This window comes from Pituophis catenifer, unplaced genomic scaffold (assembly GCF_029215685.1).
Source record: "Pituophis catenifer annectens isolate HBS135680 unplaced genomic scaffold, rPitCat1.0.hap2 SCAF_3, whole genome shotgun sequence".
Classification (NCBI taxonomy): Eukaryota; Metazoa; Chordata; class Lepidosauria; order Squamata; family Colubridae; genus Pituophis; species Pituophis catenifer.
The window spans coordinates 27156547-27169121 of NW_027256883.1; the positions used below are offsets into that span (position 1 = coordinate 27156547).

Here is a 12575-nt window from a genome sequence, read left to right on the forward strand (position 1 = left end):
AAAGGTTTTCAAATATCTGCAAATTACAGTTGTATATTGCCCTCCGTCTGACAGATTCTAGAGCAAAATGCAGAGGCACAAAATAGTTCATCAGTTTCGTGACAAACTGCTTACTACCCTTGTTTTCAAACAAAGCATTTTGATGCTCTCTTCCATTATTTTTATTTTATAATTCTGCTTATTAGACTTTTGTAAGACTGCCATAGGCTGGCATTTCACCGTGCAGCACCTCAACTTCCAATTTTACCTTCATAATTAGAAGAATCTTTAATAATGGAAAAATAAATCAAATGAAACAGGGAGACAAGGGGGCACCATGGAATATACTGTGGGCTTATTGGCACATGTTGGCAGCAGAGTCCCTGTGCTTGTCCATACTCAACAAAGAGGACTGGTTTAAGAGGCATTTCCCTTTTGCTCTTGTCCACTTCGATTTATCATGGGCAACCTAAATTTAGGCATCCTAAAGCCTCCCAGATTCACTTGATAGTAAACTGGGTAGCAGATAATTTTAATAAACAAACAAGCAAACAATAAGCCTTTTTCTAGTTCATATTATTTCCAGTTCATATTGTTAGGGTGGATAAAAATATGTTATGCTTACCTTGAAAGCCAATGTGATACTTAAACAAAGGAGAAGAATGACAATTAAGCAGACTGAATTCATTGACATAATCTCTTCCTTGTAGGGGAAATTTGCAGGCTGAAAATTAGAAGGAAATTGTTAGCAATCTCATCAAACTTTCTGCTTTTCCCTTCCATAATTTTACAACTGAGGGATGTTTTACAACTTCAGAGTCATCCTATCAGAACAAGTTTTTTGATATGCGTGTATGCCTTCAAGTTAATTTTGACTCCTGGTGTTTGCCTGGACCAATCCCTGGCATGGTTTTTTGGAAGTAGGTTGCCATTGCCTTCTTCCTAGGAAGAAAGTGACTGGCCCAAAATCACCCAGCAGGCTTCATGCCTAAGGCAAAACAAGAACTCACAGTCTGCCAGTTTCCTGCCCAATGCCTTAACCACTACACCAAACTGATTTTCAAGTTCTTTCTCGCTACTCATTAATTCCACAGAGTTTGAAGTGGATTTTATAAAATGACATTCCAAGGGACCTCCAATCTCCAGTCTCCAGCCTGATACAGGTAATCTTCAAGTTACAAACATAATGTGGCCTGTTCATTACGACAGTCATAAAGAGGGTCTGTAACATTATCAACCAGATTTTATGGCCTTTTTGGCAGTGGTATGTTAAATGAATGCAGCAGTCATAAAGTGACCACTTGGATCTTTAAATGAATGTTGTTATCATTAAGCAAACCCATGGCTTGCTATGGGCCGGTTTTGCAGAAAACTGGGTATAAATGCTGGTTTTCGGCAAAACTATCATAATACACAATCATGCTGCAAATGGCTATAAATGCAGCTTGGTTATCAAGCACATGATGTGTCATAAGACCGAAGGACCAACCATTGGAACTTCGAATCTGGGTGGTAAGTACCCCCAGGTAGGTCTGTCGTAATTATGAACAGTCACTAAGTGACAGGCCATAAATCGAGGTCTACCTGTAATCTGTTAAAACAAGGAGAAAAGATTAGGAGACAAGAATATATAGCAGTCAGTATACAAAGGAGGAAAATAAGTTTTCAGAACTATAAACTTAATTTGGAAACATCATTCAATCTTCTCAAATAAAAATATTGACACAAACTAGGAATAATAATGTCCACAGTCCTATAAGGACAATATTTACATAATTGTATGGGATGGATGTGAAGACAAGAAAAGATGGTGCCTTTGGAACAGATACTTGCATAGAACTTTGGGCATCTTGTATACATAACATTCAATTTCTAGCAAAACTAAACATCAAACTCCAGCAGAGTTTCTGGATGCTACAAAATTCTTTTCCATGTGTTGAATTAAGTATGAGTCATAGATTGGATTCACACATTGTATAAATTACCCTAAATTGTAATTTGTTTGGTTTTGACTTAATCTATTGCATAAATGTAGGCAGCTGTGATTTAGTCACTAAGCTGTGGCTAGAATTCAGCAATTAGGATATTGGGCAGGAATTCACCTCTCCACCCAGCTAAGGCCATATTGCGATTGTCCCTTAAAACCTAATATGTCCCAAAGATGGTTTTGAGAATAAAATAAAAAAGCAGAACCATCTATCCTATTCCCAATTCTTTCTACAAGTTGTATAGTAAAAGTATAAAACTCATATATAATCTTCCTTTTCATCTCTATCACACAATTGGAAAAGGCTATTAAGAGCATTAAGTGAAGTCCCACCACTTCCCCTATGAAACAATTTAAGTTAAAGCATTTCTGACACATTCTTGAACATGCCTTCACTTCATTGTGTCATTGGTTTTACTATCAAAGTGATCTTATTGTTCCTAATATTAATTCCAAGCCAGTTTTAACTTAAAACCCTTTTTTGCATCCTGCCTCCGATATAAGATTACCCATTATGAAGACGGTGCTCTTGTCTTCAGGTTGCCCTCAACTTACAACTGTAACATTCAAAGTTATGAGCTACCTCCAAAAGGGGGCTTATGACCCAGATCTGAGGTTCTAAGGATTGAATCCCCCTGTGGTCATGTGACTGCACTTTAGGTATTCAGCAACATGGCTGCATTTATGGCCGTTTTCAGTGTTCTCCAGTCATGTGACCACATTTGGTTTTGCTGAAAATTGGTGCTTCCATTTTTTTTGGCCAAACCGCTGCGCTTACTTAACAACTGTGGTGTTTGCATACACAATGGCCACATTTGCTTAACTGCCACAAAAAAAGTCTTAGAATTGGTTTAGTCACACGAACAAACCATTTTACAACCATTACTATTATGACCATAATGGACAGTTTCCTTCACAGTCATAACCAGAGAACTACCTGTGGGACATCTTAGAAACTATTACCGTAATCACCCCATCTGAATCTTCATGTGATGGCCAGACCTGGACACAGTGGTCTCTACCACAATAGCAATATCACTTAGACTTATGTAATGTATCACGGTGCTTTACAACCCTCGCTAAGCGATTTACAGAGTTAGCATATTGCCCCCAACAATCTGTGTCCTCATTTTATCAGCTTCAGAAGAATGGGAGGCTAAGTCAATCTTGAGCCTGATGAGATTTGAACTGCCAAATTGCAGGTAGCCAGCAGTCAGCAGAAGTAGCCTGCAGTACTGCATTCCAATCACTGCGCCACCATGACTCAAAGAAGCAACTGCAACTCTTCATTGAATGTATCTGTTTTTGAAACTTCACAATGCACTCAACGGTGATCTTTTATATTGGCATTTTAAATTACAGAATTCTAGAGGGAGAAAAGGAGTTCTTTTTCATTTCCAAAGATTACTGCAATAAATTATTTGATGTTTTCTGCCAGATTCATTTAAACACAAATATTTCCGCATGCCTTTCTCTTTTGCCAAGTGCTAGCAAGACATTTTCCTCATTTGGAATTTCACTGAAGTGCACCAACTGTTTAATCCCACCAGATGAAGTATAACAGATTGAAGATAAACATTGTACAATCATGTTTTCACTTCTCTATTTAAAGAGAAACTACTCGAGTGCCAAACTAATATTTTCATCACTCTTCACTTTGTTGGGAATACATGCCTATTTTAGCAGGATGGTAGTTTGGTCTCTCTTCTCATACAAAGCTTTGTCCAATTCAAACAATGTTCAGCATCTGTCAGACAAAGTCACTCAAATTTGCTCGCCCTGGGATACAGGGCTTGCTGCAGGTCCAGGGGAGACAGCTATGGGTGGGGGGTCTTGTCTGGTTATCTGGGAATGGTTTGAATCTGTTGAGCTGAGGAAGTGGACATGTCATCACTGGAAGTTTTTAAGAAGAGGCTGGACAATCATTAGTCTGAAATAGTATAGGACAGTGATGGCTAACTTTTTTGCCATCACGTGCCAAAAGCGGGGGAAGTGCGGGGGGGGGGGGGTGTCGCGCACATGTGCCTACCCACACCCATTATTCTATATGCCACGCTCCCGCGCATGCGCGCATGACCCCCCCCACACACGCTCCCCTTGCTCTTGGCACGCGATGGCACGATGGGCGTGGTAGGCCTGTTTTTCTCTCTCCCCAGGCTCCAGAGGCTCTCTAGAAGCCTGGGGAGGGCGAAAACAGCCTTCCCCACCCACCCCTGGAGGCTGGAAATGGTCTGTTTGCCAACTTCTGGTGGGACCAGAAGACCCATTTTTTGCTCTCCCCAGGCTCCAGAGCCTTTCTAGATCCCACCTCTGGAGCCTGGGGAGAGAGAAAAACGGGCCTCCCCACCCCCCAAGGCCCTTTCGGAGGCAGTTTCCCTACTTCCGGTGGGCCCAGAAGGCCCGAAAATCAGCTGGCCGGTGCATACATGTGCACCGCAGCTGAGCTCACGTGCCACCACTATGTGCCACCAGAGGTGGCACGCGTGCCATAGGTTCGCCATCACGGGTATAGGGTCTCCTGCTTGAGCAGGGGGTTGGACTAGAAGACATCCAAGATCCCTTCCAACTCTGTTATTCTGGAAGTTTGCCTCCTGGAATTGTGGGTGCAAAAATAGACTGGACAACTATTTGACTGGGAGGGTATAAGGTCTCCTGCCTTGAACAGGGGGTTAGACTAGAAGTCCCTTCTAGCCCTAGGAGTCTATGATCACTGCATTTTGCACCGGCTGAAGCTTTCAAATACTTTTCCACAGCAATCCCCACATAGCGTACATTATAGTAATCCAATTAGGAGGTGATTAGGGTATGAATTATTGTGAGCAGAGCTTTCCAATTTAGGAATGGGTGCAATTGACATGAAAGCTGTGCAAAAGTCCTCCCAGTCACAACTGCCACTTGCTCTTAGAGAGGAGCCACGAATCTAGAAGAAGCCCCAAACTACACACTGCGTTTGTTTGGAACTGAGAATGGGATCTCTCTCCCCCAATCACCACCAACTGTATCAACACTGGAGAAGGGAGGTGAAGTGTGATGGATTGTGCCTATGAAGGAAAATGCACATTATACCTCTACTCTCCAAATTGAACTGGTTGCCTCTTTGCTTCCAATAGAAGGAAAAGACTGGAATCTAAGATTAGCATACCGCTAAATACTTCCAGGCTGCTTACAGAGTAAGAGCTATTCCCTCCTTAAAAAAAAAAAGTTGTCCTAAGAAGGAATCTTGAAGCAAAGAGAAATTGAAAGATGAAAGCATTGAAATATTAAAACTATCTGGAATAAATTCTGTGCCCCTCTGAGTGGGACACATTTTCCAGTCCAACATTGTATTTTTGAGAGTTCTTTCCCCTCCCATTAATCCTGTTGCCCCCCCCACACCCCACCTCACAGGATATAATTTAGGACATTTCCCATTCCAGGGAAAAGATGGGTCTTAAATATAAAGGGGGGAAATTATTCCTTTGTACGGGATTAAACAGCCCTTTGGCACTGCATATTTTCTTTTGGCATAATGTTCCTCCTATTATTTCCTAGAGCAGTGGAAGCTGGTTTAGCATTCTTGACATTCTGATCCAGACATTTTCACATATGCGAAATAGGTTGGCAATTACTATAACAGCAAAAGGAGGGATTAGAGATACAGATGCCAATGTTTTTGATACTCTTGTCACTTCTAATGCTGATCTGCATTTGCTGTATCCTTAAAGCCCCCTCCCCCATTAGTGCCAATTTCAGCCAAATCCCCCCCCCCCAAAGTTTGCTCTCCAATTATAGGAAGAAACAAATGCTGCCTTTGCGCTCTATAAATTTTTTAGGGTACTATAGTGTAGGATGTTAGCACACACCCCTCTCCTAGAAGAATGGAATATTTTAGGAAATATTAAAAGGCAGAATATTTCCCCTAAAAAGGAGGCAGAAACTCAGCCCTCTCCTTTGTTAATTGGCCATTAAGGCCTAGGCCAGTCTATTCTACATAACAAAGATCTCCCTCCTTCAGGCAGAGCCATTTAATTGCCCTTCATTGCATCACCCAGTGAGATTCAACCAAACATAGCATACAGACAACCTACAAAGCTAGCTCTGACCTCTGACAGCAACCAATCAGGATACTCTTCCTGTGTCAGGAAGTTCAAAGCCCAGAGAGAGTATAAAACTCAGACACTCTCAGCATCTCTCCCCTTTTTCTTTGCCCAGGACCAAGAAACTCATGTGGTCCTGTCCACTATTAAACCATCTTTCCAAGCAGTCTCCAAGTTTCCAGTGTCTTTCTTCCCACTTGGAACTGAACCCAGATGGACATTTCTTCCAACAATAGATTCTAGAGACATCTGACAGAGAACAGGAATTCATGGGGCTACTAATATTCTTATAATCTTATGTTTAGTCGGAGATGTGTGGTCAGGTCAATCTTATTCTCATCGTCTACAACATCGTCTTCATGAAGTCTACAACAATCATTGACATAAACAGTTTGAATATTGAATAAGAAAGTCTTTTACCAGTTGCTGAAGATAATCCCGAACTGTGTTTGGATAAACCAGTATGCTGATAGCAACTAAAGTGTTGAGTGCAAAATCAAAGATTTGGTAACAGAAGAAAGGGATGATCCAGGCCGCACGTTGCTAGACATAAAAAATAAAAAGAGAGGAGAGAATACTGTAATTACTTATAGAATTTTAATGCAATTTTTAATCATTTTTCTGAACAGGTCAAAGGGGACCATACATAAAAAGAGTTACATTATAAAACATTGGAAAGCTTTCAATCAAATCAATAGGCAGGAATTTAAAAAAGGCTTTTCATTCAAGGACCAGTATGTTTCATCCAAACCAACATATATATTTAATTAGGTTTAAGTTAGTCATAAAATATAAATTAATCTTGAATTATTTCATATATTCTTTCTCTTCAGAACAAATACATTAAATAAACATCTCTTTATTAATATTCTTTACAGAATATAATTATGCATGTAAATATTACTATTCATAAGGGCACCGTTTAAGTAAAGTGCTATAGTAAAGCAGGTAAACCTTATGAATAATTTATATGTATTCAGTACTTGATATATATAAATGGTTATCCTTAAAATCAAGTTTTCTTGAAAAGTCTATGGAGATTCTCAATAATCCAGGTCATTGTTGTCCCAAAAGTGTTTTTTCAACAAGTAACTAGAGTTTCTTTTTTTTCCTTGAAGACGTTTCACTTCTCATCCAAGAAGCTTCTTCAGTTCTGACTGAATGGTGGAGAATGGGAGGATTTTCAACCACACAACATGCATGTACACTTTAAACCCAAGAATATTAAGAATACTAAGACAGGAGCTTGTCTACTCCAAGATCAAAATACCCAGATACAAACTCAGCAATGTGATACATGCAGTACAATGCACTGAGACATGTGCACATCTCTACATTGGAGAAACAAAACAACCACTTCACAAACACATGGCACAACATAGGAAAGCAGAGTTATCAGGACAAGATTCAGCAGTCTATCTACATTTGAAAGACAAAGGTCACTGTTTTGAAGACAGCAAAGTCCACATTCTGGACAGACAGGACTGCTGGTTTGAAAGAGGGGTCAAAGAGACCACCTACATTAAAATTGAACACCCCTCTCTTAATAGAGAGGGAGGGATACAACATGACCTATCTCCTGTTTACAGCACAGTCCTTTCAACAGTTGAAGATTCCATACCCTTTCGCATTATTCAAGTGACTCTGAAGGCACAAATAAACCTCCGAGCCTCAACGGTTCTTGGAGAGAGTGCTTACGACCAGATGACTGCAAGGAATATAAATTCTTCCATTCACTATCATTCAGTTAGAACTGAAGGAGCTTTTTGGATGAGAAGCGAAATATCTTCAAGGAAAAAACAACAAAGCCAAGTTGCCTCTTGAAAAAGCACCTTTAGGACATTTTCCTGAAAAGTTTTTCAAAGCAATTTCCTGGTCCTCAGAAAAGTTCACAATGCTTATAATTGTTATTCTAGGAAGCCTTTCGACCCAGATGCTCTTTATCTTGGGTTATAATTCTCAGAATTCCAGCTATCATGGCCACAGAAGTGGTAATCAAACGTAACTGGAGGGCACTAGATTGGGGAATCCATTCTCCCCATTAATTAATCTAGGCCAGGGGTGTCAAACTGAAGGCCCGCAGGCTGAATATGGCCCTTGGGATGCTTAGATCTCGCCCATGGAGCCGCCCTGGAAACAGTAAAGGACCGCCCTGCGGTGTCTCTGCCAGTGTAAATGGAGCTCGGGAAGACCGCATATCCCGGGCTCCATTTTCGCTGGCAGAGGGCTAGCAAAACAAACTAAAAACAAAACAAAAGGAGAAATGCATTTGAGCATGCAAGAAGGGATAGGAAAGGAGAAAGGCAAAGTGGAAAGGCAAAGAAAAAGAAGGGAAGATGGGAAGAGAGCAAGGAAGGAAAAGTAAGAAAAGAGAGGAAGGGGAAAAAAGGAGAAGGAAGAGGGAAAGAAAAAGAAGAGAAGGAAGGAAGGAAGGAAGGAAGGAAGGAAGGAAGGAAGGAAGGAAGGAAGGAAGGAAGGAAGGAAGGAAAGAGATTATAATGAGAGCGAGGAAGGTTCTGAGGGAAGTCCTGCCTTAGCACTTGGCCACCATAGGTGCCCCCGACACAAGTGACATCGAACTGGCTATACCCACCCTGACCACGCCCACCAGGGCCCCCAAGGTCAAACACAACCCTGATGCGGCCCTCAATGAAATCGAGTTTGACACCCCGAACTAGGCTAACTTCTTCATGTATTTCTAAATGCAGCCTCATGCTCTGGTGTATGCATCTCCTAGACAACGCGTAATATCTTTCCTCCTTATATTCTGCAAAGTACATCTTTATTCCATTATGTTTTGGGCCTAACTGACTGTAGATAATCCTTCTTTATGAATGTCTAGCTTTCTTTGTGCTTTTTTTCTGCTTTGTGATCTGCTGCCCCAAGTCTTACGAGGTATGGACCAGTTTCAAAGTAAGTTAATTAAAACAATACAACGCCATACATTATGCCTCACCTTATAGGCACCGTAGGTGGCCATCGCACAAATGAGAATCATGAGAAGAGAGACTGCAGTTGCAATACACATATCTGAAATAAATAATGAATCGGTCACAGCCCTGTGGAAAGCCAGCATTTTCGTTTTATTAAATCAAATGTGTTCATTATTATTGGTCCCCAAGGAAAATATTCAGAGATTCAACCAAAACTGATCTCTTAATAGCATTCCATGTTTTTAACAATACACAATGGTACCAGAGGCCACAGAAATCAAGATTGCTTTTTTCCTCCTAAACAAGCCTCTCCTTGTTTATGAAACATGAACTGGCCTGAGACAAAACTGGATTTTCCTTGGCATTAGAAGGTGTTTCCGGCCTAGTTTCTTCTCCTTTGGTCCATAAAGTACTTTTCTGGTGCAGGAGCATCCTCTGCTGGAGGACATGACTTGCGGTGATGTGTCCAAATATTTTCAGACTAATGTTTGCAGAAGATAGTAATTTTGGACCACACAGCTCTTTGGCCTGAGAAAAACATGCCTGAGCTAAACCCCACCCGCTTAACTCTATATTCTTAGCTCCACCGAATTTATATCCTTGTCTGCATTTATGGGTCAGAACCATCTTCTGCACTTTCTGCATACTGAAGCTGCATCATCATCATCATCATCATCATCATCACTAATTTATGCTCTTTTATATATAAAAAGTTTATTTTCTTAATACTGTATAAAATACAAATAGAAATAAAGATAGTGGAAAAATGGGGAAGGAAAGAGAATAAAGGGAATAGAACATAGAATATAGAATAATTGAGTTAGAAGTTGGAATAAAGTGAAGGAAGAGGGGGGAAATAAAAAAGAAACAAAAAGCAGTGTCTTCCAACAACACAGCCCATTACCTATCTTTATGTGGGGACACTGTGGCGCAGTGGCTTAATGACGCTGAAACTGCAGAACAGAAATGGTCTGCACTCAGATGGTTCGAGCCTTGCACACCATAAGATGGAGTGAGCTCCTGTTGCTAGATCCCTGGCTCCTGCTCATCCAACAGTTGGAAAGCATGCAATATTGCAAATAGAAAAACGGGTACCATGTCAGTGAGAAAAAACTAGCTGTGTTTGTGTGTGTGTGGAGAGCAGAAGATGGTGCTGGATCTGGCCAGACACAAGGCGACAAAATGCGAGGTGAGGTAAGACTGGCAGAGGAGCCCAAAAGAGCTAGCAACCTGAGCGCCACTAGTCAGCTGGTGTAAGTTGAGTTTGCACCATGGATAGGCATGCAAATGCCAAACAGAAAAAATTAGCAATTCTGGCTGTCAGGACTGCCTTATGCCTAGCATTTGTACATTTCCCTGACACTGCATGCCATATGCCAGTGATGGCTAACCTTTTTGCCATCACATGCCAAAAGTGGGGGGAGTGCGAGGGGTTATGCGTGCGCATGCCTACATCCATAATTCAATGACCCCTACGCCCCCCCACACATGCACGAATGACCCCCGCTGCACTCCCCCCACTTTTGGCACGTGACGGCAAAAAGCTTACCAGTGGGCTGGATAGACCCATTTTTCACCCTTCCCAGGCTCTAGAGGCTTTCTTGGAGCCTGGGGAGGGCAAAAACAGCCTTCCCAGCCCCCCAGAGGCCCTTTGGAGGCTGGAAATGGCCCATTTCCTGACTTCCGGTGGGCCCGGAAGGCCTGTTTTTCACTCTCCCCAGGCTCCAGAGGCTTTCTTGGAGCCTGGGGAGGGCAAAAATGGCCACCCTCCGGAGGCCCTCCAGAGGTCAGAAATGGCCTGTTTTCTGACTTCCGGTGGGCCAGAAGGCCCAAAAATCAGTTGGTCAATGTCCGCATACACGCTGGAGCTGAGCTAGGGCAACACTCATGTGCCCACAAATATGGCTCCGCGTGCCACCTGTGGCACACATGCCATAGGTTCGCCATCACAGCCATATGCTAAATAAATAAATAATACCTATCTTCATTGGTGCTGCAAAACTGCAGGACACCATTAGATGTCAGCCAAGTGTTAGATTTTTCTCTATTTTTTTGCTGTCATCTACTGATCTTATTTTTGGAGCCGGGACTTTTTCCAAGCTGAATCTCAGTGGGCAAGACAGCCTGTTTTAATGAATCACTTTCAATTAAAGTCTTCTTTATAAATATCATCTTTAATAGTATTGTCTCAAGAATTTTCAGAGAAGGTTCAGCCCCCATATATATACACACAGCAATTTTATGCCAGCTGTGAAAGTGCTGCCCTGGCACAATATCAGGTCAGTTTAACAGGAGCCAGATTGTAAATTACTAATGAAATGATATATACTTACTGGCATCATCCATAAATTCAAAGTCATTGCTTAATTCAGTACCCGCTAAGTGATACTGGCCAGGATCTGTCAAGGCGCTCAATATAATCAGCAGAACCACTGCATTGAGGATCTGGTAAAAAGGGAAAAAAGTGGGAGGGGAGAATCAGAAGATCAGAAAATCAATTCTAAGTTGTATTCTATGATGGAAATCACTGGAAGGGAGCATATTTTGTATTTTTATTCCATAGTGTATACTTAATTTTATTCCATAGTGTATACTTAAAATTAGGTGATATTTCTGATATGCTTAATGACCACATATTTTCATTCTGTCAGATACAGGTGTCTGTACTTTGAGACAGAAAATCCAGAAGGCATAAATATGAACATCATGGCCCTTTAGAGATTTTATTTGAAAATGCATTCCCTTTTCAAATACGCATAACCATTTTAGGATGTTAGATGCATGATAATTCCATTTAACAAGACAAATACAATCAAACTGGATTAATGGTACAGAGGATTTCTCATCTATTTTTTTGGTCATTATTGGACCAGCCCAGTGATAATTTGCCTCAAGAAAAACTCTAAATAGAAGACAGTTAAAGCAAGTCTTAAGATTTTATGTTATTTATAATTTAGGGTGACTTTTAATGATAACCAAGCTTTAATATATATTCCTGTGCTATATGCCAACTCTAAAGAAATTGTACACATTGTAAGAAGCAATTGCTTTAATTTTCAGGTCAGGAGATAAATTCTAATTGATAAAGAATGCTAAGATTTTTAGGGTGATGGCTAAGAAAAAATTCTACAATTAATGTAGGTAAATGCGAGTCCAGCTGGATGATCACTGAAGGGCCCTCTTTATTCATAGTATTGTAAGAAAGGAAATGTGCTTGTTTAAGGGAAGCCAATTAACCAGATGAAAGGCAGAGAATTCCTTTGAAGTAGGAACATTCAGAAGAGGGGCCCCTTGGTTGTCAGAGATAGAGACATTTTGATGATATACAGTTTGAAGGTTAAAGAGATCAAGTATGACCACATGTAATATCAACAAGAGATAATTTGAATCTATGCTTCAGTAATTTACAAGAAGAATTATGACTGTTGGCAAAGAATAATATGAAACTTAATAATTAGGAAATGTCAATTAAATATAACAAATGTATATGATCACATAAACTGCTGAGTTAACAGAATCCTTTGTCTTAGAAGGGTATAAAAACCATTGTAGCTAATTTCTGTCTTTGTTCAACGCTTCATGTACAAACGAGCTTTGAAC

The 12575-nt window shown here is 40.8% G+C and overlaps 1 protein-coding gene across 1 annotated transcript in view; it reads right to left on the reverse strand.

Moving 5' to 3' along the window:
• LAPTM4B (lysosomal protein transmembrane 4 beta) overlaps nt 1-12575 on the reverse strand; it is a 42128-nt gene that overhangs the window by 11399 nt on the left and 18154 nt on the right. Inside the window, exons 2-5 of the mRNA XM_070940436.1 lie at nt 11309-11420; nt 8999-9072; nt 6463-6585; nt 605-703 (exon numbers count right to left, since the gene is read on the reverse strand). Of these exons, the coding sequence (XP_070796537.1) occupies nt 605-703; nt 6463-6585; nt 8999-9072; nt 11309-11420 (408 nt within the window). The remainder of the gene's footprint in view (nt 1-604; nt 704-6462; nt 6586-8998; nt 9073-11308; nt 11421-12575) is intronic.